At 36.7% G+C, this 26,236-nt stretch overlaps 1 protein-coding gene across 4 annotated transcripts in view; it reads left to right on the forward strand.

Annotated features, from left to right (window-relative positions):
• The window catches only part of LAMA2 (laminin subunit alpha 2), a 345,325-nt gene that overhangs the window by 259,484 nt on the left and 59,605 nt on the right, over positions 1-26,236 (forward strand). For all 4 annotated transcript variants that reach the window (XM_048296906.1, XM_048296908.1, XM_048296907.1 and 1 more), the window contains exons 34-41: positions 454-552; positions 5,200-5,311; positions 8,654-8,816; positions 13,139-13,349; positions 14,811-14,927; positions 16,091-16,254; positions 19,679-19,817; positions 25,773-25,875. In XM_048296906.1, the coding sequence (XP_048152863.1) occupies positions 454-552; positions 5,200-5,311; positions 8,654-8,816; positions 13,139-13,349; positions 14,811-14,927; positions 16,091-16,254; positions 19,679-19,817; positions 25,773-25,875 (1,108 nt within the window). The remainder of the gene's footprint in view (positions 1-453; positions 553-5,199; positions 5,312-8,653; positions 8,817-13,138; positions 13,350-14,810; positions 14,928-16,090; positions 16,255-19,678; positions 19,818-25,772; positions 25,876-26,236) is intronic.

A 26,236-nucleotide genomic window follows, 5' to 3' on the forward strand; every position in this document is an offset into this window, starting at 1 on the left:
ATTCAGCTGTGACTAGCTTCAGGGAAGAGGAAAAATTCAAGATTTAATTATTTTAGGCTCGCTTTGGTTGATAAATAAGTATTACAGTTATTTATTTTTATTTAGTTTAATAAATAAATCTTGCAGCAGCAATTTCTGAACACATGTGCAAGGATTTGTACTTCTGGCATAGAAAAGCCATATTGCATACAAATAAAATGGTTTTCCGGCTGATGGTCTATGAAGTGGTTGTTTATTTTATATACTGTATGTTCCTTACCATACTTACAAGTTATGTAAAGTTGTCAAGATTCCTGAAAAAAGCCTATTGGATGAATGTGACACGAGTCAATGACAAAAGGGATTGCATATTGTGATGAAAAGGAAATGTTTGATGTTTCTTCTCTTCAGTATTTGGAAGCACTAACATCCGTTGCATACAGATTTTTCACTCTCCCATCTCTTTCCCAACAGCATTTGCTTTCACCTCAGCGAGCACCAGAGAGATTTCTTCAGCTAGCACGAGAAAATCTGGATACCCTCATGACAGAAATGGATGAACTACTGACAAGAGTATGTCTGTGATCACATTGAGGTCTATGGGCTTGGTTAAGGCTGGATAATGACAGAAATCTTCTGAATATGAATTAAACATGAATGAATAGATGAATTATAAGATGCTTCTCAGTCTCAGTGTCTGAAGTGGCAGCAAGTCCTCTAACAATCCCTTGTTTTGGGGCAATATATTGACATATATTTTTTGCAAAACTTCCTAATAAGGTAAGAAAGCTTTTTCATGTCCATACGGAGCACCCAAGCATGATCTTATCTGGAAGAGCTGACACTAAAGAGGTGTGTGAGTTTAGTTAAATATATGTATTCTAGATTTCATTTATGAGGATAGTTAGAGTCTTCTGGATTTCAGTAGATGTGCTATATACTCTTTTTTTTTACAAAAGTTTTATTTCAATATAGACCTCATTTTGGTCAGTAAAGACAATGTCTAAGAAAATAATATAAATTGTGCCACCTAGTGGAGAAAAAATAGGGAAATGAACCAGCCTCAGTGTAACTAAAGCTGTCCAAAGTACATGGGTGTGAAGAACTACCTAAAGTCATGATCGTGAATCAAAAGAATCAAATAAGAAAGATGTGTAGTACTGTACTGATCAATATACACCTCAGAGGATCACATAAACTCCAGGCAGTTTTAGCGTCATGTCTGTAAATTGTACATGGCTTACGGAACTAAAATTCTCAGAGAAACTGTTTTCTTTGTGTGGATTTTATTCAGTTTTGAAATGGGTAGTGGGTAAGAAAGCATCTGTAGCATGTGTGGTGTGTTTGCATATGTAGGCACCCATGCGCATGTGTACACGAGTATGTATGTGTACATACTCACATTGTGAGAAAGCTTGATTTTCCACTTCTGTTTGATCTTGTATTTTTCTGCAAGAAGCAACTGTGGTAGTTTTAAGTCTAGCTGCAATTTTAACCCGTGTCAGCTCTACAAGCAGGGAAGATTATATTTTTTCTATTAAAGTTTCTCAATCTTAGGCTAAGACAACTTTTTCCCTCTTGTGAATTTACTCTTTTTAATAACCTTTTCCAATTGCCCCTATAGAGAAGACCTAAAATAATGCAGATTCTGACCTTCTGTAGACTACTCGTGGAAGGAAAAACATATCAAAAGTCTGATCTTAGAGGAGTTATTATGGTGGCCACATTATCACCACTCCCTCTCTGCAATTTTTCATCATTGTGGTGGCTAAGTAGACTTATGATTTCCAGTTATCCTTACAGAGTTGTTTGGAGTAGTTTGGGGTGGGTTGTTTTTTTCTTTTAAATTTGGGGACTGGCAACTGGTGGCAGGTCCTAGCTTTCTCTTTCTGTGTTTGTAAATAAGAATAATGTTCCAAAACAAAGTGTGAGTCCTGATGTAGTGTGTTCAAGGCTTCATTTCCAAACGAAGATACAGCTGATAACTACATGATGGCTGGCACTTGGAGTACGTAGTACTACCACAGATGCTGGAGTTTTTCCCTGTATCTGATTTGCAGACTCATTATATTTTCCAAGTGAAACCAGTACTGATGAAGAAAAAAGCTGGTGAGGATTGGTGAGGAATCTGTTTCTATGAAAAAATATTCTAACCATTTTAAGATAAAATATAGGAGACAATAGAATTCAGTCACTACAAAACCTTTGGGGATTTTGCTTCCATGTGGTCTCTTTTCAACCAATGATCTCTTACTTCAGTGCAGCATTCCTTTCCCTTCTTTTACATTATTCTGTGCTTCATTTACTTTGCCATGTAGAAGATCCTCATGTCTTTCTTGCACTAATTATGTTAACATGTTTGCATGCAAATTCCCATACCAAGCACCAACGGAAGGCCTGAGGTCTTCAGTTCCTTTCAGTTCACTGCATTTCATCAAAACCCCCACTTCCCTTCTAATTAGGTACCTTCAGAGCCTTCAAGAAAGACAGGGATCAGAATCGCTCATCTTGATCGAAATGCTTCTTTTGTCTTTGGAAACTCTCACCTTTCTCCCAAAGTACTGAATTTCTCTAACTCAAAAATTCCTGGAAGTAGTAGCAGAGGTAACTTAGTTTGCAATAGCTGGAGACATTTGGAGGGAGAGCCAAGAACTTCCATTTGTACAGTGAGGTCTGTGTTTACACTTCCTTCTGTGGTCTGCAGCTCACTAGCTGGAGAAATTCATGTAGGACACCCTCCAGATGCTATCTAGAGGAGTTCCTTAAGGCTTGATTAAGTCCTCAGACTAAATAAATGTAGAAACAAAACCAAAACAAAAATGTGAACATAGTTGCTAATACTTGCTTGTAGTTTAAATTGCTAAGTGGCTACTCCAAGGCCTTTCATAGAATCTCCATCACTGTGGACATCACCAAAGTGTGTTCACTGATCTCAAATATTTTCTTTACTGGTTTCTGTGATAAGGATCTCCTTTATGCCAGAAAGTTTTATTTGTGTCCAGATAACTTCTTGAAGATTCATTCGAAACCCTTGCTCTGGGTCCAGTCTACCTGACCCTTGTTGCTCCCACAGCAAGAGTTTGTTGGGTCTCTTTAAACTGTTAGAAGATGCTGAAGACTGACCTTATAGAAGTGGTAAACTGCAGTATATTGAATGTGTATAAAACCAGTAGGACCTTATTAAAAAATGAAAACATTTAATTAGCCATGGAATGGCCAGCTACAGTATGAAGGATGTTTGCCATTTAATTTGGTTTACGGAGTTAAAGCTAGACCAGATAATGAAGCAAAAGCCTATTTTTCAGCAGAGCAAATTCTGTCAAAATGCAGAAAGCTTTCAGTGGACCTGAATGGGATTTAAGTACTAAAGAGATCTGTCACTGAAAGGAAATGAAAATTGTTCAATGGCAGATTAATTTTCACAAAAATGTAGTACATGCTATTCAGTCATAAATAGAGAGGTTAAAGTGGCCAGCTGGAATTAGTGTGAATGTGGAAGTAGTAATCAAAACTAAGAAAGATATATGTAAGTTATAAAGCACCTTTTGTAGCAAAGGGTTTAGAAATATTATAGAATATAATAAAACTGAATGTGAATATTCCAAGCAAATAAAACTCAAAGAATAAAAGGCTGCTTGTGGAGGGTTTGACAATAAATAATAAGGTATTCTCAATTACATGAAGAATTAAACATCAGAAATGCCAAGCAGGGTTAGAGTGGTGGTCCATCAAGACCATTTAGAATTTTTGCCTTTTTTCTGTCCCATTTGCCTCTTACAGCTCACTGTAACAGTATTTTAGTTCTGTATCCAGGCAGCTAAAAAGGGTTTCTAAATCTTAGAGGAAGTAATCAATAGTATGATTAAAGCTGTGCCAGTGTGAAAAGACATGATCTTCTACTGATAGAGGGATGGAATAGAACAAACTCCCCCCACTCTGCATGGGTTCTTAATTCTTCCTGTATACTTCTATTTACCTGAACCATTTTCATATAAATTGCATTCAGTGTAAGTTACTTTCAGTGTAACTACTCTGAAGCAGCCCAAAATTGTAAGTGGTATGATGATGCCAGGGATTTCATTTTGGAAACCCAGATGTCCTAAAGTACCTTGAGGGCTTCCACCTAGAAGATAATCAGGCAAAAATAAATGTGTTTAAGTGCTACTACTCCTCTGACTATTACTGAAAAGTGGGGGGGGTTTTTTTTGTAAGGGAGAAACAATTTGTGCAGTTCACGTCAGGGAAAACCTAAGCTCATTTTGAATTATTGACTTTCTAGCCATTTCATAGAGACTGCGAAATTCATAATGCCCTATTTCGAGATTTTTTGGGAATGTAATCACTAAAGAAGAAAGCTAGGGTTTTATTTGTTGGGGGTTTTTTGGTTTTTGGTTTGTTGGTTTTTTTTGTTTTTTTTTTTTTGCTTTACAGCCCAACAAGCTTGGTGTCTTGAAAGGTTCAGCTTCTTTTTAATAAAAAAGGGTCCATTTTGTAAATAGGGACCTGAAGAGCTAAGTAGAAAGTCCTAACATGATTCCTTTCCTTGGCATGTTTTTCAGGTCTGCAGATGTCTCTCTTCCTGCTTCTGCTGTGATTCAGTACAATTATAAAGCATTTAGTAACACAAAACTAAAATTTTACTGAGCACCCCAATATGTTATAAACTAACAACTTCAAGCATTAGAGCCGAATAAAACTACTCTTTTTTTTTCCTCTCTCTTTCTTGGTCAAATTAATGTATTGATTTAAAGTTCTTCTTGCTTGTTGGAATGAACTGTGTCTTTGAGAACACCTCGAGGGAAGAAGCAAAGAGGTCATGATCCCTGCTGCACTTTGTCAATTGAAAAGTACACATTTGTGAAACTATGGAAAGTATTCCCCAAAGAATCTATTAAAAGGTTCCAAACAACATTTCTTTAAGCAAAGATATTATTATTCAGTGGATAATTTCATCCTGTCTCCATTGGTGTGCTGCTGCACACAAGTAGGGTTTCTAAGAACCTAAAATAAAGCCTTCCAATTTCCATTTAAAGGAAAAGGTAATAAAATTTAATTGTGTACTTGAACAGAGCATTTCATTTCCCATGCGTCTGATCAATAATTCATTGATTGCCTCTGGCCTGAGGAAAGTTTTGTACATGGATTCAGTCAGTAGGAGTATAACATAGTGCAGCCTTGTCCTGTTCATTAATTATATTTTCCCTGAATTTGTATCACCAGGCTACCAAGGTGACAGCAGATGGTGAGCAGACCAGGCAGGATGCCGAGAGGACTAATGACAGAGCAAAATCTCTTGGACAGTTCGTCAAAGGCATTCTCCAAGCTGCTGAAGGTATTGGAAAAATTAAAATACTTGAGTTGTTTCTCAAGAAAACTGGAGGATGGTAGGGGAAAAGGGTCTGAGAGACAGTGAAGAAGATTTCAATTGCTAAGAAATGTCATGTGCTTTAAATGTTGAGTGAAGAAAAGGCAATAAACTGTCTTTGGATTTTTTCAGATCTGTGTGTGCAGTTTATATAAACACTTAGTGTATTGATAATTGTGAACAAAGACTAGAAGAAAACTGAGCATGTTCCATTAGAATTTTTGCAGTTATCTGAAGAGCTGTTATGATGAAGTAACGAAACAGGCCTTAGCTTTTGTTTATTTTCAAAGCATGTTTTGGTAAAAAAGTTAGATGTAATTTTAGCACTTGGTACATTAACAATTCATCTTAATTTGCCAACTTTACTACAAAAATGCATTTACTTCTTGCTGTTAATGAACATCTGCTGCTTGGAATTTGCAAGTGACTACCTAAGCATGGAGCCAAGCCAACACTTTCTCTTCCACAGACTGATTCACTGCCCTTACACTGCAGCAAATACTTATGAGAAAAGTATTGTAGACGGCCTCAAGAAGCAAAAACTATATATTTCATAAAGCTATTAAATAAGATAATGGCTGAAAAATACGAAAATAATTGGCAAATGCAGGCAGGTTTTTTACTTGAAAAATACTTATCAGTTCTTTCCTCCTCCAGATATTCCCTCCAGTACTAATTTTAGTAGCTATGCTTCTGAAGGCCCATTTCATTGAAAGGGAAAGCTTCCACTTTTGCCCAAGTGCTATAAAATACATTTTATATTGCCTTTCATGTAACAAATCCCTGTATATGCTTTGAAGGTGAACTGAACAGCAATTTAGGATCTCTTTAGGACTTGTAACTTTGACAAGAAAAAGATGTGTGAAAAGCAACAAGAAAAAGTGAGCAAGTTTTTAAGAACTTTTTAAAACTAAAGACCTCGTTCTTCATATTTCAGGATGAATTTGGGATGCTGAGCAAAATGAATTCTTTGACTCTACAAAGTTTATGCCCAGTGTTTGTAACCCAAATAAAAATTTCCTCAAGCAGGTTTAGCAGAAGGAAGTACAGAGTTAAAAAACATTGAGGGGGTGAAGTAAATTTATGCAGTATCTTAGAAGTAGACAAAGACTTTAAAATCAACGTGTTTGCCTAGTGGCCAAGTTAAAATTTTAAGAATACATGAAATACAAGAGTGCAGGATTGAGAGATACCTCATGGGTTAAAGCATCCACTCCCCTGCTATCAAAAACCTTTTTAAACCTCATCTTCAAAGTAGTTTCCACAAATACACACAATCTGGATAGGAGGCGGTTTCAGTACTCTTCATAATTACAATAGTTCACATTTCTAGCAAAAAATATTCACATTTAGTTTGTCATCATGTGTTCTTTTGCAAACCTTTTTCTTTAGTTCAAGTAGATGTTTTTTCCTCTCTGTAGTACTTCTTCCCCCACCCCCAACTATGTTTGCAGAGAGGAATCATATTCCATTTTGGCCCCTTTTTTTCTAGACTGAGTCACACAAAAGAGTATTCTTCCAAATCTCTTGCTCACCTTCATGTAATTTCCCTTCCTCTGTTGAAAATTATGTCCGTGTTTCCTGACCACAGGTAAAAAGTATGAAATGAGGTTTCTTCAGTGTCTTGCTCTTCAGAAGGAGTAAAACTTGCCTGTGTCAGCTCTCCTAATAACGTCCCAATAACATTTTTTTACAGCTGGGTGCCAATGGTGATTCATAACACAGCTACATTCTTCTCATTCATACCTTTTACCTAGCTGACAAAACTCCTCATTAAAAGTGAGAAGCTTGTAGTGATTTGTTCTAATGACCATACTCTGACTGTTGATTCACATCTACTGAGCTGATTGTTGACTTTCTGAACTTCTGAGTAGCTGTAACTAATTTTCTTTCTTTGTAACTAATTTCCCTGCTTTGCACTTCCTAGCATTTGTCTATGTCAGTGCGCCCAAATCTTTTACCACCACTGGACTCTGATATTTGCAGCATACCAAGACACAAAACAAAACATTGTTAGAGAAGAGAAGGATAAAACTAGGTATGAATTTTTCTGAACCTAAGAAAAGCTTAGCTGACATATTAATTTTCTCTTTTAAGGTAAATATTCAGGGGAGTTACATATTTTTTATTCCAGAATTTAAAAAAAAAAAATATATAGGCCTATTCCTGGCCTGAGGTAACTTGGTAATGGTACATAATATATTACATATGGAAGTGATCGGCAATCCATTTGAGCAGTGTAGTCTTTTTCCAGACCTCACTACTCCATACATAACCACTCATGATTAAAGATACAAATCTCAGTTCTCACCAGCTAATCAAAAATATCATTAGATTAGAATTTTCTTCTTAATTTGCTCTAAACCTATGCAATGTGTAGATGAAATAGTCATTTATTTGAAGGTTGAAAGACTGATTTTACTTTCTTTAATTAAAGATTTAATTTAAATATTCAGAAGTATCTATGTGACCAGGAACAGTCCCATTTTGGAGAAATCAGTTGCTCGGGAACTCTGTACCTATGGAAGGGCAGCAGTACTTTTTAAAATTGAAGATGGAACTGATTGTCATAAGTGACCTAGTTGCTTGTGAAAGTGTGTATTCTAATATGTTGTGGTGTGCTATGGCAGAAAGATTTTAGTCCGTCCTTGACTATGATGCCCTGTATACAGCTTTATCAGTTAAGAATAATTCAGCTGTTCCAAACACATTTACAGTATACCTTCATAAATTCCAACCTCCATGTTTTTCTTTTCCATTTCTGGGTATCTTCTTCTAAACACATGAGTGGGTTCAGACATCTGTGGGTGTCTTTCATTCCTCTTCTGCTTCATTTTCTAAAATTTCACAATTGTTTATGCTTCCTAGCACTGTTAAGTCTGAATGCTAAAAATGGCATATTTTGAGGTTGTCCAAAAGTAATTTAGTCTAATTTTCATTGCTTGTACTGCCTGCTCCTTAATTCTACCATCAATATAGCAGATTATTTTCTGCTTGTTTGGAAGGTTCAGTGCAAATTGTTTCTTTCAGGAGGAGGAGGAGGGGAGCAATATATTTCTTGTATTGGATATAAAGACTTCTTAAATTATTGTGTAGAAAAGTGAACTATAATAAAAGGTTTGATTAAACATATATTACTTTCTCATTTGTTATTGATCACTGGATTAACCATCCTTTGTATTTCACAGCAGAAATAACCAGTGCAAGTTGTGTTCCACTTGCTGATAGAGTTGATGGGCAGATGCTTAAAGCTTCTTTGTTGTTTTTAATTACTAGCTCCTTACATAAATACATTTTGGTCCCCTGCAGCTGCAAATGAAGATGCTGTAAAACTGGATGAGACACTCAGAACTCCAGACAAGGCTTTGGAGAAGAGTCTTCCAGAACTGCAGAGTGAGGCTGAAAGAATGGTCATAGAGATGAGAAATAGAGAGCTCAGTATGCAAGAAAAAATAGCTCAAGATGAATTAAAGTGAGTAGAGAGACCCCAGTCTTCAACCTCCTAGTGACAATGTCTGACCCTTGTAAATGTGGTTGTCATGTTTGCCAATCAAGTTTTCTATCTGAGTCTAATACTTTATATCTGTTAAGATAGCATTTGCATTTTTGGAAATGCTTAGGTATGTGGAAAGCAATCCCTAGAAAATTACTTCTCTGCTCCACGGGTACCAGCAACATTTCTAATTGAATTCTAATTTTTCTCAGTTTCTTTTTAGCTTCTGCTTCAGACCTGATGAATGGCTTTTGTACTAAAAATTTCATCTGGAAGCTTGGGGTTTTCTCCTGGAAAACTAGTTGGTCTAATAAAAATATTATCTGTCTGGAAAGTTTGTTCAATAGTTTAAACAGTCAAAAAGAATGTATTTTGCCATGTTTATAGTAGTGTAGGCCAGAATATCCCATCTCTGTGGCATAGTTCAGAAGCCCAGGGTTTGGTTATCTAATTATCCGTAAATAAATGTATGTATATAATTATATTGGCAGCTGTTTATAAAGCATTATGCAAAATGCTGAAAACTTATCTGAATCAGAAAAATACTTGGCTTGAAGTTAATGTTCTGGTCGTTTGTTACTTCTGTATGAGTAAGACATGGCAAATTTCTAGAGGTAGACTTTGCTTAGCTCTTCACTGGTGCGAACAACTAGCAGGGAATCCAGCTGAGCAGCAACATGGTCCATTGGAGTTGTGATGGATCAGAAAACTGTCTGGGATAGAGTTATTCAGGCCTGAAAATGTCAGTTATCAGGTGCATGCATACTGTAAGGAGACATAAATGGAATACAAAATTAGCTAAGAATTCCAAGCAGTATAGAATCAGATTTTCACTGCCTGCCTTAGACTTTATAAACCAAATCATTTTCTGGAAATTCTGCCAGTACAGTATTTCTTCCCATAACTCTGATAGCTTTGCTTTCTGTTCTCTGGGGAAAGAATATATTGCAAACTTATTTTTGAGCAATGTTTTATTGCTTTTTCATCTGATTCCACTGAGCCTCTTCTGCGCCTTCTCTACTCATACACAGAAATAAACCAGGAAAAAGTAGGGATGAGAAAAATTTAGCCAGACCTTTGAAAGTGCTGTCAGCAAGTTTAGGACAGGCTGGAGAAGGACCTTTCAAACATGGTGTTATTAGTCCTCAAATCCTACAGCCGACATGAAACTGTCAGACTACGATGAAATAATTTCCTACTCTAGCCCAATAGCTAGAGTAGAAAATGCATTAGGGCTTTCTTGAGGGAAAGAACTTCTCTCCTTCCATTCTTCCTGAAATGTACAAAGCGAGTGTTTAAATTTCTTGATAAAGGACTACATTTTGTATTAAGAGATGCATTAATATATTCATTGATTTCAATCAAAGTTGTATGGTTTATATTATGGATAGGGTTACCTCTTTATAGGCAGTTACTGAGATCCAAGAAATTTTGGCAGTGAACTCAACAGAAGGAAAATTAGTCACTGTGCATTACAGGGAGGAAAGGACCCTAGATGTTGCTTTCTGAAACTGCGTCTTAAAGAAAAACCTTATAAAATTGTTTAAATAATGTAGTAAGATACTGGATAGGATACACTCTGCAAGGAAGAAGGAAGAAGGATCATTCTAAAAACTCTGCAGGCACACATGCATGTGTGTGGATCGCTGTGCTCATACGTATTCTTTACAGACCCATTTAGAAATTCTTACTTTTGAATAAAGTAAGGCTCTTGGCAGCCTCATGATCACTTTGAGGTAGTTAATCATGCTTACTCTTTGGTGAGATGTCTTTCATCAGTGATTGTATTCTGTTTTCAGAATTTTGTCCAAGAACACAATGACAAGATTCAGTGGATTCTCTCCTATGTTTTCACTGAATTCTCAAAACTTAAGTGAAGTCTTCTTGCTCTCATAGATGGCAAAGCTTCTCTTATATATGCATTTTTTTCCCTTATTTTCCTTCAAAATTTTCAAATCTGGGCTGTAATCTGATTGCCTTCATGTACTGGAATGGCGCATTAGTCGCTAATTTCACTCTAAAAAGAGCATACAGAGAAATACACCAGTTGCTGTTCTGAACTGCCATAAATTTTCATATTTATGAAATAAATCTTTCACTATTGTATAACATTCCTGCATGTTTTCTCAGATGCCACTGAGTTGCTATCAAGGGATGCTGTGAGCCAGAATTCTTTCTTTCTGTTTAGTATGCTGAGTCGCTTTATCTTTGTGCGACTTTTTCTTCCACAAATTTGTCTGATGGCTTCTGAGCCTCTGTGAACTTTTTTCATCCACTTTCCTGGAAGATTGAATTGCATAACTCAGCCATACAGTGTTGGAAGATATGCCTCTTGTGTTTAGACATTGCTTCCTGATATTTTCTCTTTTTTTTTGGAGAGACACTGGACAGTTGATCACCATGCTGTTCATGATCCATGCTATTCATGATGTTGCAATGCTTATTTCTTCTCCTGATAGGGCAATTCTAACATATTTAGACTCTCACGTGCAGTTGGTGGGTTTTAATCAGTTTTTCATCAATTTCTAATCTTGTTTGTTCTCTTGCACTTATTTTGAAGATCCTGACCATCCAGCATTCCAGGTCTTAGGCCAGATCTGTGATTGTTCCTTCTAAAACTTCAACCATTTTGTATAGTTTTATTCTTTTTCTAGGATGGTATCCAGTGAAAGCAGCACAGCTTAAGTGTATAAGAGAGTATTTCAAGAAATGTGGCGCAGTCCAGTCACACGGAAATTCTAAAGCAAGGGATTACATGGGACAGATTGCCTCATACTTCATTAGAAAGAGCAGAGGGAAAATGCACAACAGATCAATACAAAGGTGTTATCTTTAGAGCACCAAGGAAGAATTTTGGGGTAGACTATTGGATGGATAAGCAGTTTGAACTGTGCTATGAGGCAAGGGAATAAAAAGGAAATCCATCTGTTTTGTACCTTTCCTCCAGAACTGCAGAGTCATAAGGGTGTCAAAATTTGCCAGAAGTGTAAGACATGAGCTTCTTATAGAAGAATAATGGAGGAGGTATGAGAGAAATCCTGAATTACTTTCTACACTTCTGTGACAGGGTGTCAATATTGGGATTTCATTTTTGATTAAATATTTTGTCCTCAGAAGTTGTGAATTCAAGATGTGAATAATTTTTTTCATCAAAACCAAAGGCATAACTGATGGGAAAAAAATCCTAATCCATCTCAGGACAGCCCAAAGCTAAGATAACAATTTGACTTTTCTTGGCTCCACTTCAGACCCTTCATCTAAATTATGTCCAGTGTCAGCATATATTTTCCTCCTTTCCCACATCTTTTTGGTGTGCATTTATTTACATGATTATTTTTAGAAGATTCCTAATGGAACTGAATGTAGGCAGGCCAAACTGCAGTGTTTTTCAGAAAATACAGTTCTTGTTTTCCACACTTTGGCATAATGAAACAGGAAGAAAAACTTAATCTGTCCTAGGTGGAAACATGATAAATTTCTTCTCTAGTTATTATCTATCCTATGAGTTCCTGTTTACTTAGGATTTTTCTTATCTCTAAAGCATCATTTTGGAAGTGCCTGAAGTGCCTTTTTTTTTTTTCCCCCTGCCCTTGACATATCACTGGATTAACACAGTAGTGTTGCCTTGTGTGAAATTGATTCGAGGTAGGCAGATGACAGTACTCCATTCCCTTAAATCTGGGGTCAGAAAAATCCATTAAAAATATTCCAGAATTTATTTTAGATAAGCAAAATTTTTTGACTACTGGGAGTCATAAATCCAAGGATCATCTGGGTCTGGTTTTCTGATTTCACTGGAAAGCATTTATGATTTTTGACTGTCTAGTCTAAAGCAGTTGTCTGCTTCAAGGCAGCTTGAAATTGGGCATATCTACAAATCCTCCTCAGTTCAAGGAAGGAAACCACTTTGTGTCACATGTCACATTAATGTGAGTGAAGGAAATCTTTTAGACAAGTTGAAATGTTTCAGAAAACCTCACTTTGCTAGTCAGATCTCAAGAATGGAAATTTACCAAAAAAAGTAGAAAAAAGAAGTCTTCAATGGAGGATATTTGCATATATTCTGCTTCATAAATGAGACCTTAGTGAAATTTAAAAATTTCTCCTTTAAGAAAGGGCTTAAAAACAGCTGTCATTTCACTTTATTAAGTGTGCATCATCTTGAAAATTACTTTGAGACTTAATTTAATTTTCTCTGAGATTTAGTTTTTCTATTTCATTTGCCTATTATTCAGACTATTCAGATTATTTGGTGTAGGGAATATGAACTCAGTGTCTTCATGGGTGGCAATGCATTGCAGGAATGCAGAAGATCTTTTGAACAAGGTGAAGAAATTATTTGGTGAGCCCAGCAAGAAAAATGAGGATCTCAAAAATGAAGTCCAGGACAAGCTAGCAGACTACCACAGCAAAGTTGATGATGCTCGAGATCTGCTAAGAGAAGCTGCAAGTAAAATTTGGGAGGCTGATCGTTTATCTGCAGTCAACCAAAAAAATATGACCATGCTAGAGGTGAGTGCTGACAAGTTTTATCTTCAATTACTTTGATTCTGATGACAGATTGAACCATTGCATGATTAAAAATGGAAACAAAAATACAAGCCAAACAAAAGTATCATTAAAATAGAACTATATCTGATGTAATTTAAAGGCAACACGTTCCTCAGAATGAGGAAGTGCATTGGCTTTTAAAAGTAGAATTACTCCCCAGCTTTATTGAAATAATACCATGAGCTTTGTGGAAGGAACATTGGATTTATTGTTCTGGGGGAAATTAAATTCATCCCAGTATAAATAGTCATATAAAATTCAAATCGTGTGCTCAATATTTAAATAGGAGTTCAGTTAAAATCTTTGCTGTCATATATTTGCTTCTAGAAAACTTATACTTTCATCTTCTTCTCCAACCCCTGGGAAGAAGACTGAAGGGGGTACGTGGATATTACAGAGTAATAAATCAAACTCTATTCTTGGTAGTTAGTAGCTGTTATAAATTATCTCACTCATAGAAGAGGGGTCTGCTTATGATTTAATTTAAATTGCAGAGACTTAAAGAGCATATTATACTGTACATTAACAAGCATTTAACCAAGATATAAAGAGCAGAGTCAACCTAATGAAGATAAATGTTTCAACTCTGTATCTCGGTGAGCTTTCACCTCAAGTACAATATGAGGTTAGAGTTTTGAGACCTCTGTTCTCAGCAGAGATTTCTGGGCTTGACTGAATCAAGGAAATGCAGTGATCTGATGAATTTAGGTGATCTCTGTTCTGTGCATTTTCTTCCCAAAGTTAAATAGATAAAGGTTGGAGAAATTACCTGCTATCTCAGTTTTTAAAATATTCTCTGTGTCACTGTAGCAGAGTGCCTTTCCAGTAGTCCTGCCCACATGGCTGCCATGGCCTCCTATCAAACTAATCTGTGATACTCAATGGATCTTGCATAGGAAATTGCCAGTTCTTTATTCAGAAATCCATCCTTACCACACAATATGCAGTAGTGTTACTAGCTGGAAAAGCAGGAATCCTCAGGTTACTCCAAACCTTTTTATTTTGCATTCAATAGCTTGGGAAGTACCAGTGGACAGAAGTAGGAAAGTAGCAGAATATTTTTATAAATTTTTCCTTCATAGTCAGAGGTGATTTACAAATGAGGAACTTACACATCTGGGTAATGATTAGGATTTATAACTTTCTGATTCATTTTGCAACAGTACTTCAGCCAATTGCCTCTGTTAGAGAGCAACAAAAGCCCTGCCATGTGGGAGGACAATACAAAGCTGGGGATAGGAGGACAAAGGAAAGATATCTTACATGTGCTTTATTGTTGTCACTGTCTCAGCTCTGAGAACTCAGGGAATTCCAGAAGGGGCATTGTGGCATGGTGACAAAATGCAGTCTATACTGAGATGCTGGCATTTGAACTGTTCTAGTAAACAACTCATCTTTTTCTTTGTGTGAACTCATCCAAAGAAAAGGAAGCAAACTGTAGAAGATGGCAGACAAGACATTGAAAAGATCCTTCAGGAAGGGAATGATGTCCTTAATGAAGCCAATAAACTTGCAAATGACATCAGCATAGCTGTAGAAGTGAGTATTTTGTCATCTTTACCTGAGAATTAGTACAAGAAAGCATCATTATGGGAGCAAAATAGATAATTAAAGTAACACCTAATTTTTCATTGTGTTTATCAATACTGGAATATTGGACTTGGGATAATTCTTAATTGCTGTATGGCAGAAAAGCTAGTCTGGTATATAAAAATTAATAACTTGGAGTTGTAAGTGATTCATTGGATTACATATGAGCTAGCTCATAATGTTTGAGGGATTCTGCCATTTATAAATACGGTATTCTGATTGCGGTACTAACTTTATCTTGAGAATTACAGATGCAGCAGACCCATTCACAGTCTCACTGTGACTTTGTGATAAATCTAGATGTAGAGTTATCTGCATAAAAACTCTTGTGTGTGTATCAGAAGGAAACTTCAGAAGTAATTTGTTGCCTATGCCCACAATTTTAAGTCCAGATAGATCAGGGAGAAGATTGCACTCTCACTTTGCATAATATTTTTGAAAATCCTTCCTTAAAAGTTTTATCAATTCAGTTTGAGATCAGTGCCTTAGCTACAAAAAAAAAAAAAAAAGGTATCTTGAGGTATCATTGGTTCTGGAGATATTTCCAGCATGCACTGAAGCTTGTCATAATGAATGGAAGAATGCTCTTTGGAAAAATGGGAAAGGAGACACAGTGAGATGGAATCCAAGAGTGATTCCTTCTTGGAACAGGAATGGAAGGTCTTCAAAATTATAGTTCTTACTGAGATGCTTTAATAAGCAAAAAGACACTGTGGTCACTCAAAGGGTCCTGAGACATGAAACTTCTGCTGTTTATTAGTTATTATTGTGGAGCACAACAACAATTTAATATAACTATGCACGTATCTACTTTTAGGAAACAAATCCAAAATAGGGTTTATATGCTTTTAAACTGTGCAGTTCCTTAATTGGAAAATAAAGGCTTTTACTGAGCTCATAGTAGAAGGCAAGTAACTCTTGGAATATTGTTTATCTCCTCTCTGCCTTCTAGTCCAGACTGTTACTCTTTCTATATTAGTTCCCTGAAGTTTTAAAGCATGGGTAAGTTGAAATAATAGTTCACAAGGAGAGACAAAACACCATTACATATAAGTAGGGCTACAGAATGCTTGCATTCAGCAATTTAAAGGCTCTTCTTTTGTCATTTTCAGTATGTAGAAGGTGTTGCAGATAACATACAGCCAATGTCTGATCAGCTGAAAGATAAAATAGATGACTTATCACAAGAAATCCGTGACAGGATGCTTCCAGAAAAAGTGTTGCAAGCTGAGAACCGAGCGGGCCAGCTGAATGAATCATCTGCAGTGCTGGATGGGTAAGGCAGACATTCACTGGTAGTGCTAAAATCACGAAGCAGGTTTGCAAAATTGCTTCACAGAACTTGAATGGCATTCTACTTTGACATCTGTCACTGGGGGTATACAAATAATCAGTGATCTGTATAAGTGTACAACTATTGAGCTGGTCAATTTGTGTATCTCTTGTAAATGGTTTCATACATTTTGTGATTCTCATAGCCTGCATGGACAGCAAACAGTGCCCTCAGATGCACTCATAGCACTTACCATATGCTTACTGCTATGTTGTAAAGAAAATAGAATTTTTTCTTAAAGAGCTCACTACATGTTTTCATGCGCAATTGTTAAAAACAAGTAGTATTTTCCATTTTAAGATGACCATTTTGGTAGGAGACTATTATTGTGAAGACTATTATTGTGATGCTAAATTGTTTACTGTCAGAAATCCCCTGTAGCGGTGGACAGTAATTCCTCTACTGGTTTCAAAACACTCTCCCAAAACAAATAGGTGTCCTGGACCAAAATGCTTAAACCCAAGTACAGAAACTTTAGTTTCTGTTTACCACTATCACATTCTTAAATGTGAGAATTGCAATGCCCTTCATGTATATGACCACAGCTCTTACAGAAGAATGATACTTTATAACTCATCATGAAAATAGTTTCCTGGAAAGAATATAAAACAAGGGTTTGTTGATTTTGTTGGAATTTTTGGGGCAAAAGAGAGGGACGTCATTTGTTTTATTGCATTCTCAGCATTTAAAAAAGCAAGCCATAATAGTAAGTGTAATCTGCAATAGTAATACTCAGACCATGGGTATTCTGCCTGTTGGACCTGTCCCCAGCATAGCTTCAGAGCTTCATTATTTTATAAAAGCACTGCATGAAAAAAAAAGGGTTTTTTTTAAGCATCAACAATATGCTACTTTTTTGCTGCTTACATCTTTTAGATCTATCTGAAGACTTGAATATCCCAAAGACTTGTGAGCGGGTGCTTAACACAGTTATTTCTTGCCAGCATCTGTAATTTTGTAGAAAAGACAGAAAATTATCTCTGATACTTGTAAAATTACTGGCTTCATTTACAGTGTAGTTACACTACTCTAGATATCCAGTGTAATACATGTTTTGAGGCGTGCATAAAGTAATGATAGCTGTGGTTTCCTGGGTAAAAATGAATTTGAAGGACGCTGTTTCTAAAAATGAGTGACTCTAGTGTCACACTCAACCACATAAAAATATCCAAATACATTAAGGTTGTCATGAAGGAACTAAAAGGATATTGTGCCTCCTAATCAAATGTTGGCAAGACATGTTTTGAGATAGAAGTTTTTAACTATTCAAAACAGACTTTTTTATGAGTGCATGTATGTGCTTCTGTCTTAATGCAGGGTGACAGCTTGGCCTTAAGGAGCTTAGGGTAGTGTTTAAAACGTTATAACAGTATAACAGTACCATGTATACCTACATCTGATCCAGACATCAACCTCAGTTTCTCAAAAAAGACAATGAACAATGAAGGACATTAAAAATTGTCTAAAAGCAGGTTGTTCAAAATTAAAATTTCTGATGTGGTCAGATGGATACATAACTTAAAAGGACAAAGAAATGCCATGGTGCTGTGTAATCCTGCATCAGGATAAAGCTGTCTACTTCATGCACTGACAATAAATAGTTATATTTTGTGGGCATATACAGTCTCTATCAGTTTGAGGAATTAAAAATTGTGTCTATCTTCACAACTGGCACTTGAGTGTCTTTCAGACAACACTAAATTTGGTGTAGATTACTGTTTCTTCTTCCAGAAGAAATAGAGGGAGAGCCCTGACTCTCCAGTCACCCTCTAAGGATTCAAATAATATATTGATTGACAGTGAGGATATTCTCTTGAGTGCTGGAACATGGAACCATTCATTAATTTAACCTAGAAAAAATTGTTATTTTTGCTGTACACAAGGAAGCATTAGTATAGACTTCTCCCCTATGGCTAATTGCCTGCTCATGAATAAATGCCAGTGGTATTTGGCAAATTCAGGGGTTTCTTTTCCTAACCAGAAAGGAGTTGAACCATGTTTCTAAGCAGTACTTGAGCTTCTTGCTAGGTAACTATTCTGGGCTGCACATTTGTCTAACAGAGCATCACAGAAACTTAGAGTAGCCTGGTGAGCTCCAGCTGTAGTTGAGGAAGGAGATATGCTTTTCCAGGAGTGATGCAGAGGCAGCTCAGTCATGCAGTTTCTGCAGTAACCTAAAGGGAATCTCTGTCCCTCTATTAACTACATGTTGAGTCCAGGGACTATACCTTCTGTCCACTTTGTCTTTCCTGTGGCATTTTGTAGAAATCAGTAAGTAATTGATGCGAGGATTGGAGCCCAGCTGTCACAGTTCTCTAGAGAATAGATACATTACCAGGATGAATTTTCCTTTCTTCCACTCACACTGTCTCAATGACTATTTTACATGAGCTGGAACAAGTCCAACAGAAATAATCCCTGTCTCTCTTACATTGCCATACACCTGGATGGCTAAAGAATCTCCCAGAGAGGCAAAAATCCAAGTTCAGATCCATTCTTATCCAGTTCAAGTGAGAATTTTAGCCCATTTACACTTTATTCAGTAAATTCGACATAGGCATTGGTCATAATGACTATTGAGATAGTTGTCTTCAGGTTCATTCTGTAGGTGCAGTAATTCTTTGAAGAAAATATTTGAATATATCATACAGAGAGAGTGCAAGAGAAGTTATTTCCGCAGCCTGCTGACTAGAAATTCCCCTAGGAAGGAGGTTAGCTGAACTCTGTCACTGCACCAGTAAATACTGGCTGTTTATAATTACCTTTTCATCTATTTATAGGTATCAGAATGAAGTATTTCATGTAAATTGAACATCACATTCAATATGAAACATTACTGCTTATGCTTTTCATTTTTGTCAGCAAACACTTAGGATTTGGTTTAGACTGTGAGATCTCCTTCAAAACTGTCAATTCTGTGTTTGGCAGCCAGACCAAGAAATTAGTTGTTCAAAGATTCTACTTTAGCATATGTCTGTGGTGACCCTTCACGTTCATACAGTGCAAATTTCAGCAAGTTGCCTGGCTCAGCACATAGCCTAGAAACACACACTATGAATATGTGACTTCTATTAGAGCGTTAAGCACAGTGCTGTCTTTTCTTGGTGTCTGATCTATTTTTATCTCGCAGAACTTCCTCTTTTAGTGAACATTGTTCTTTATGTCTGTCTGCACAGATAAAATGTGAATTCCATTAAACACACGATGCCAGAACTCTTGAAATCTCAAGTGTAGCATTGCTCTCTAAAGAAACACCTTAGAAATAGCCTTAGAAATAAGGCCATTGGGTTTGAAAAGGTGGGATTCTCTGTTCTGTTGAGCTCTGATAGCAGGTTTAATGGTGTGTTTACTTATCCCATCCCAACAGAATCCTTACTGAAGCGAAAAATCTCTCTTTCAATGCCACACGTGCTTTCAATGCTTATACTAACATCAAGGATTACACAGATGAAGCTGAAAGAGTTGCCAAGGAAGCCAAGGCTCTTGCAAATGAAGCTATGCAAGCGGTAAGGAAAACGAGTAAATTGAGAAGGTTTAGATTTTCTGTGGAACGTGCTACACCTTATCTCAGATCCATGTTTTTCCATCTTAAAACTATGTGTGAAGACCTTTGCCATCGAACATTCTTGTGTTGTGATCAGAGAGCTATGCCCCTGTCAGAGCTACATGTACCTTCTGAGAACATCCCTATTTGTTCCTGACTCACGATCCTTACTTTTCTTCCCCATTTTATTTACTATCCTCCCCACCTCTGTCTTCCACCTTTTGGTGTCTGTGTATGGCTCAAGCCAACAGCTTTGAGTCAGGAGTGTAGGCCATTTGATATTCAATAGTGCTAGTTTAGATGTGGGCAATATATTCATTAAATTTAAAGAACTCCATACCTTAATTAACTCCCCTAGTTCCATGAAAATGCTTGGAGGCACTTCTCTGCACATCAGATGAACTGCATGCACCTCGCCAGAATTCTAGAAAAGGAGAATTGTAGGAGGGGAGTGGAAAGTTTTATTCACTTTGTGAACTCTACCAGTTTTTGCAGAGAAATCCTATTGTCGCTATGAGGTAGCACGTGCATATGTTCAGAGAAAATGAAGGGAACTTTTAAAAATAGGATTGTACAGTAAAGTCAGCTCTCCTGCCTGAGTCTTAATGAGGATCTGGGCTCCTTGATGCATATACTGTGACGACAAAACATTCTGACCATAGCCAAAATTATCTTTTATGTGAAATATCAAAGGAGTTAATTTGTGGGAGTCAGTCAGAGGGCAACAAACATGCACTTCACAGGCCCACAGAAACGTGAGACAGTGACAGTATAATATGAGATTGCCAGAACCTATATTTGATATAGAAACATATAGATGAACAGAAACAACTTGTAGTTACAGCACTTGTACATGAATAAAGGTAGCTTGCAGAGAGCTACTTCAGTCAAATGGATTATGAGAACAGCAAAATCAATCACATTCTGTAAAGGTCTGTATTCATCAGAGGGATAAAGTGACAAAAATTTTAATATTTTTAGGCTCTTTACATTTTCGGTGTTTTTTCAAATAATACTAACTACTGTATTTCTCTCTTAATGAAAAAGATTCACCTCACACATTAGTATATGCTGGTTCTCTGTAAATAGTTCTTTGTTTCACCAGAATGCATAATTACACCACAGAAGTAAATTAGGGCCTGGCCCTTTTTTTTCCCCTTCTCATTAAGATTTAATACATGCTGTCTTTTTCTCCTTTGACAATTTGGAATGAGTGAGACTGGCAGCTGTTTCAGGGATTGAAAATGGAAAAAAAAAAGTACAGAAACAAAGCTAGCAATTACAGGATGGTAACAAAAGTGTATGTATCATTGGGTGATTATATAGAGAGAAAGAGGATTGATAATTTAGGTGATGGAGGTCAAGATGGACAACATGATGTAAATAGAAGCAAGTGAGTAGCAAGGGAAGAGATGAAAATATTAAGGTGATGTTTTCAGCATCTCCACTGCATGTATTCATTACAGGGAGTTTATTTTTTTTATGAGCAGTATATTTGAAATGGGGATCTAGTTGATGAGGAAGAACACTGAGGCAGCTGATGCCTTTTAAATGTAATTTACTTGATATAGAGGTCATCAGTGGTTTACCATCATATTGCTGCAGAGCAATAGATTTAGCTGTTATTTTTTAAATGATCTTGTGAGGATTTTGAGCCAGATTTTAAAAATATGTCACTTGTGAACTACAGTCATCACTTCTTTATTCTATTTCCTTGTTTTTATTTAAGACTGTTGAATGTTTGCTCATCCTAGGTGAAGAGTTTAACTGGTAACCAGGTAAATCAGGGAGACTTTCTGGAGGTCCCAAGGAGCTTTTAGCTGAGCTCCAGCACAAGACCAGGAATGTAGCCTCAGTCAGGGCTGTCTGGAGCACAATAATTCAGTCTCCTAGAAGACAGCATTTGTGAATTTAAGCCCCCTCAGACTGATGAGCACCCAGAAACTGTGCCCCAGCTTTCTGAGAAGGTGCTGTGGGGACTCTGTGTAGAAGATGGAGATCATGTTCTGTTCTGTATGAGAGCTATTGTGGATGCCTGTCTTCTGTAAAAAGCTCCAAGTTCCAGCTGCTCGTAGATAATGGAGAAAAGTGTTGTAGCTCACTATGCATCCCTGATCCTTACCTTTCTCAGGTATAATGTTGGGGCAGGGGGACGAAGGTTTCCCAGCAGCAACAAGCTGGTGTAGGAACTAGAGACGGTAGGGACGGGTTTTGGTTTTAGGTTCTATCCTGTATGTCCCTGGATCAAATGATTTACAAGAACCTTAGTGATATCTCAGGGTTTTTTTGGTTTGTAATGGAAAAATGACTTCATTTTCAAATCAAGCTAATGCTGCTAAAAGCATGAATGAAAAGATGCTCAAAATCCATCGTGGTTATAGGAAGCCTGATAAATGACTGGGAAAAAATGTATTAAAAATATGACAGAAAAATTCCTCCTGAGCTTTTTATGATGGATTTGCTCTCCCCTTTGAAAGCAAAATAAATTCATCACAAATGAGAAATCTTTAGCATTCAGGCTGTTTCAACATTCCATTAATTAACTAAGGCAGTAACTGACTAGAAAGGAGTCACATTAACAGATTCTGCTCATATCTCATGGATCAGAATCATAGTTTTACAGGATATCTGGAAAAAGTGTGATTATTCTTAGGCTTTTTAGAGAGGACTTACAGGCTAGTGACAGGAAACACAGAAGACACATTGAGTGTTTAGGGTCCTGCTTCCTTCTTTGATTTTGAATTTCTTTGAAGGTGTTACCCCAGCAGTTCTGTTGGGTGTCTAGATTTTTTTACATAATGGCATAAAGCTGCCTAGACATCCTTGTGAAGATGTCCTGAGGTGCAAATCATCCATAACATTTTTGGTATCTATCTTCAGGACTGGTAGAAATGAGAGTAACCCTATCTCTTGCATAGGTGAAAACTTCACAATGTAAGTGTATGTGAAAAGAAAATAATTTAAGATTAAGGCAGAACTATTTTTAACTGATCTGAATTAGCACTTAGGCCTATAAAACCTTGTACTTGTGTAAGTTCATGTGAGCCTCAAGACTGCCCCAGTGCATTGATGCCTCTAAAGCATGATTGAGACAGCACTGTTTGGGTATATAACATAGTCCCATTTCTGCCACGAGATGCAGCAGGGATTCAAACTGCACTGGGTTTGCGTGGGGAGGGTAGGGGCCATGAAGAAAGGCACAGGGAGCGGAAGGTACTATCCGCAGATTATGGGCATTTTGGAAGAGGCAGAATTGGAACAAATTAGATTCCAGAGACCCTGCAATTTTCAAATTTATTTTTAATCACAACCTTTCCTTTCCTTTCCTTTCCTTTCCTTTCCTTTCCTTTCCTTTCCTTTCCTTTCCTTTCCTTTCCTTTCCTTTCCTTTCCTTTCCTTTCCTTTCCTTTCCTTTCCTTTCCTTTCCTTTCCTTTCCTTTCCTTTCCTTTCCTTTCCTTTCCTTTCCTTTCCTTTCCTTTCCTTTCCTTTCCTTTCCTTTCCTTTCCTTTCCTTTCCTTTCCTTTCCTTTCCTTTCCTTTCCTTTCCTCTCCTCTCCTTTCCTTTCCTCTCCTCTCCTTTCCTTTCCTCTCCTTTCCTTTCCTTTCCTTTCCTTTCCTTTCCTTTCCTTTCCTTTCCTTTCCTTTCCTTTCCTTTCCTTTCCTTTCCTTTCCTTTCCTTTCCTTTCCTTTCCTTTCCTTTCCTTTCCTTTCCTTTCCTTTCCTTTCCTTTCCTTTCCTTTCCTTTCCTTTCCTTTCCTTTCCTTTCCTTTCCTTTCCTTTCCTTTCCTTTCCTTTCCTTTCCTTTCCTTTCCTTCTTTATTCTCTTTTTTTTTTTTAATAGTATTTGTCCAAATTTAGAAAATAACATCAAAGACTGTAAATCCTACTAAATCATAAAGTGGTTCACCGTGACTCAGGCTTGCCACAAGCATACAAACTCACCTTACGCAAAGTCATAAAATTTTGGATTTTGATTACTGACTGCTTCATAATTTGACTTCTCATGTACCACAAGAAAAACTAGTAAATAAAGAACATTTTCTATCAGATGTCTTGATTAAAATTCATTTTCAGAATTGTTTTTTAAAAATATAAAGTAAAGCTTTTAATCAGTACGTGTTTATTTCTCTCTGAAAGGGCTTTTCTAGTGTTAACTTCATGCTGAAATCTGTTTCTGACTAATTGTCAGCACATGCCCAATTACCATCCCTGATTTGATGAACTTTTTTGGTTTTGCATTGTACATCTGGCCTTCCAACTTCATTTTATTGACTATAAGCTGCTCCAACAGCCAGTCATCCATGCCTATTAATATAATAATAATAATAATAATAATAATAATAATAATAATCCTTATTTTTGAAGTCTGTGGTCACAGAGTGGTCATACCCTGGGTTATGTTGCTAGTGGGAAAATAAATTTAAAAGTAGTATTTGATTTGACAGGTTCATCTGTCACAAAATCTGGCCAAATGTTCTTCCTTCAGGAACAGTTGTTTGCTTCACTGGGTAGTTTTTTGGATTTTTTCCTGGGGTTTTATATATTTTTCTGTTATCAGTGCTAGTTGTTATTATGTGGTAGAGAAAATCTGTAAGAAACTAATTTTGTTGATCTGTTAAACACATATGTTTCTGTGGTTGTTGAAAGGAATATGTACACAGCTTAGTATTTCAGGTGAGCTTGGAAAATGACAGCAATGTGTGCCTTAGTTATTAAAATGACATAAAAGCTTACATTTACATCCCATCTGAATATAAGGAATCTTTAATAGCTATATCCCTGTGACATGGCAACATATATACCATGAGGTATCCCATAACAAAAAAAAATGGCTCTGAATTTTGAAAGTATCCAAAGCATTCCCTAAGGTTTTTAGAAGAAAAAGAAGTGGCAAGTTCACTGTATGTTTTTTACAACATCGTTGAAAAACATCAGAGCTTCAGCAGTATGTGAAATGTCACCTCTGGGCTTGCTCATTATATAAATAATGAATAACAATAATAATTGTGTCATTTAATTGACACACAGTTAATTTTTGATTATATGTGTCTGCCCTGGAAAATGAAAAGTAGCTGCTTCTTAATTACATACTAGTTATGAGGCTATGACCCATGACTAATATAGAATGTTATCTGGCTGTCAGGAGTATTCTCAAAGAAATGTATTCAGTATGATGTGTGACCTGAGTTCAGTCTTACAAACTGAACACTAAGTGGTTCAGAACCTGGAGCATTTCCTACCGACTGAAAACACTAATCTAATTTAGAAAAATCATTCCATCTATTGATCAGTCTCTGCACTGAAGGTAGAGATGGATGTTTTTCAGAAGAAAGATCTTTAAGTAGCATGATATGATAGAAGATGGTTACTTAGTAATAAAAATCTTTCAGATTAACTGCAGTTTGCCCTTCTCTTAAAAGTCTATTTCTTACTTCTTTACTCACCTAGCAATTATAATTCTTTAATTTAACCACAGATGAATCTCAGTTGTCCTTATTAGAGCCATCAGATCCAGTCTGGCCTCTAAAGTTTCTGTAGCTGCAGTTAGAGAGAAATACTGTATTACATGGTGTTCTGTCCATAGCTGGAAGGATAAATACATATTTAAGTTGCAATGTGTTTTGTTGGTTGGTTTTGGACAGTTTTGCTCTGAGAGTCAAACCCATTTCTTTAATACTGTAAACATTGTCTTTCTTTGGTATTCCAAAGGGGATCTGGCTTCCCATTAAAAAAAAAAAAAAAAATTAGAGAATTTTTTATTTTGGTACTTTTAGACCAGTATAATGGCAATGGCATGTAATTCAGAGCCCATTGATGTGCACTTAAAATTTAGATGACTGTTCACTTGGATCATGATCACATGTCTTTTATGACCTCAGACTTTCCTGTATGTTTGACACTGCTTGTTTGTCTGCAGACGTCTGGTCCTCAAGGATCATTGAAGGAAGGTGCCAAGAGCTCCCTTCAGAAAAGCTTCCGAATCCTTAACGAAGCCAAGATGTTAGAAAATGATGTTAAAGGTATGTGCAGTATATGGCATTCAGACCCACTAAATAGAGGAAAAAAAGCATTGTGAGACTGCTGTGCTTCTGGTATGAAGGAGCTGTATCAGTAGAAAAAAAGTGTAATTCATTACCTGATTTGAAATGAAACAATGTATCAATGAAGAAGATTCTCCTGTTTTGTGTCCAGGCATTATGCAGGAACTCTTGTCCCCTCTATTCATTTCGCGGACAAGAAGGCTGAAGAGAAGAGGTCTTGCTAACTACAATAAGGGCAAGAGTAACTGGGGAGAAGAGAGGGATGGAAATACTGATGCTGATTTGCTCTAGCAGAAAACAAGTATGAAACCGAACCCAATATTAAATTTTTGTTCTTGTC

Source organism: Corvus hawaiiensis, chromosome 3 (assembly GCF_020740725.1).
Source record: "Corvus hawaiiensis isolate bCorHaw1 chromosome 3, bCorHaw1.pri.cur, whole genome shotgun sequence".
Lineage (NCBI taxonomy): Eukaryota > Metazoa > Chordata > Aves > Passeriformes > Corvidae > Corvus > Corvus hawaiiensis.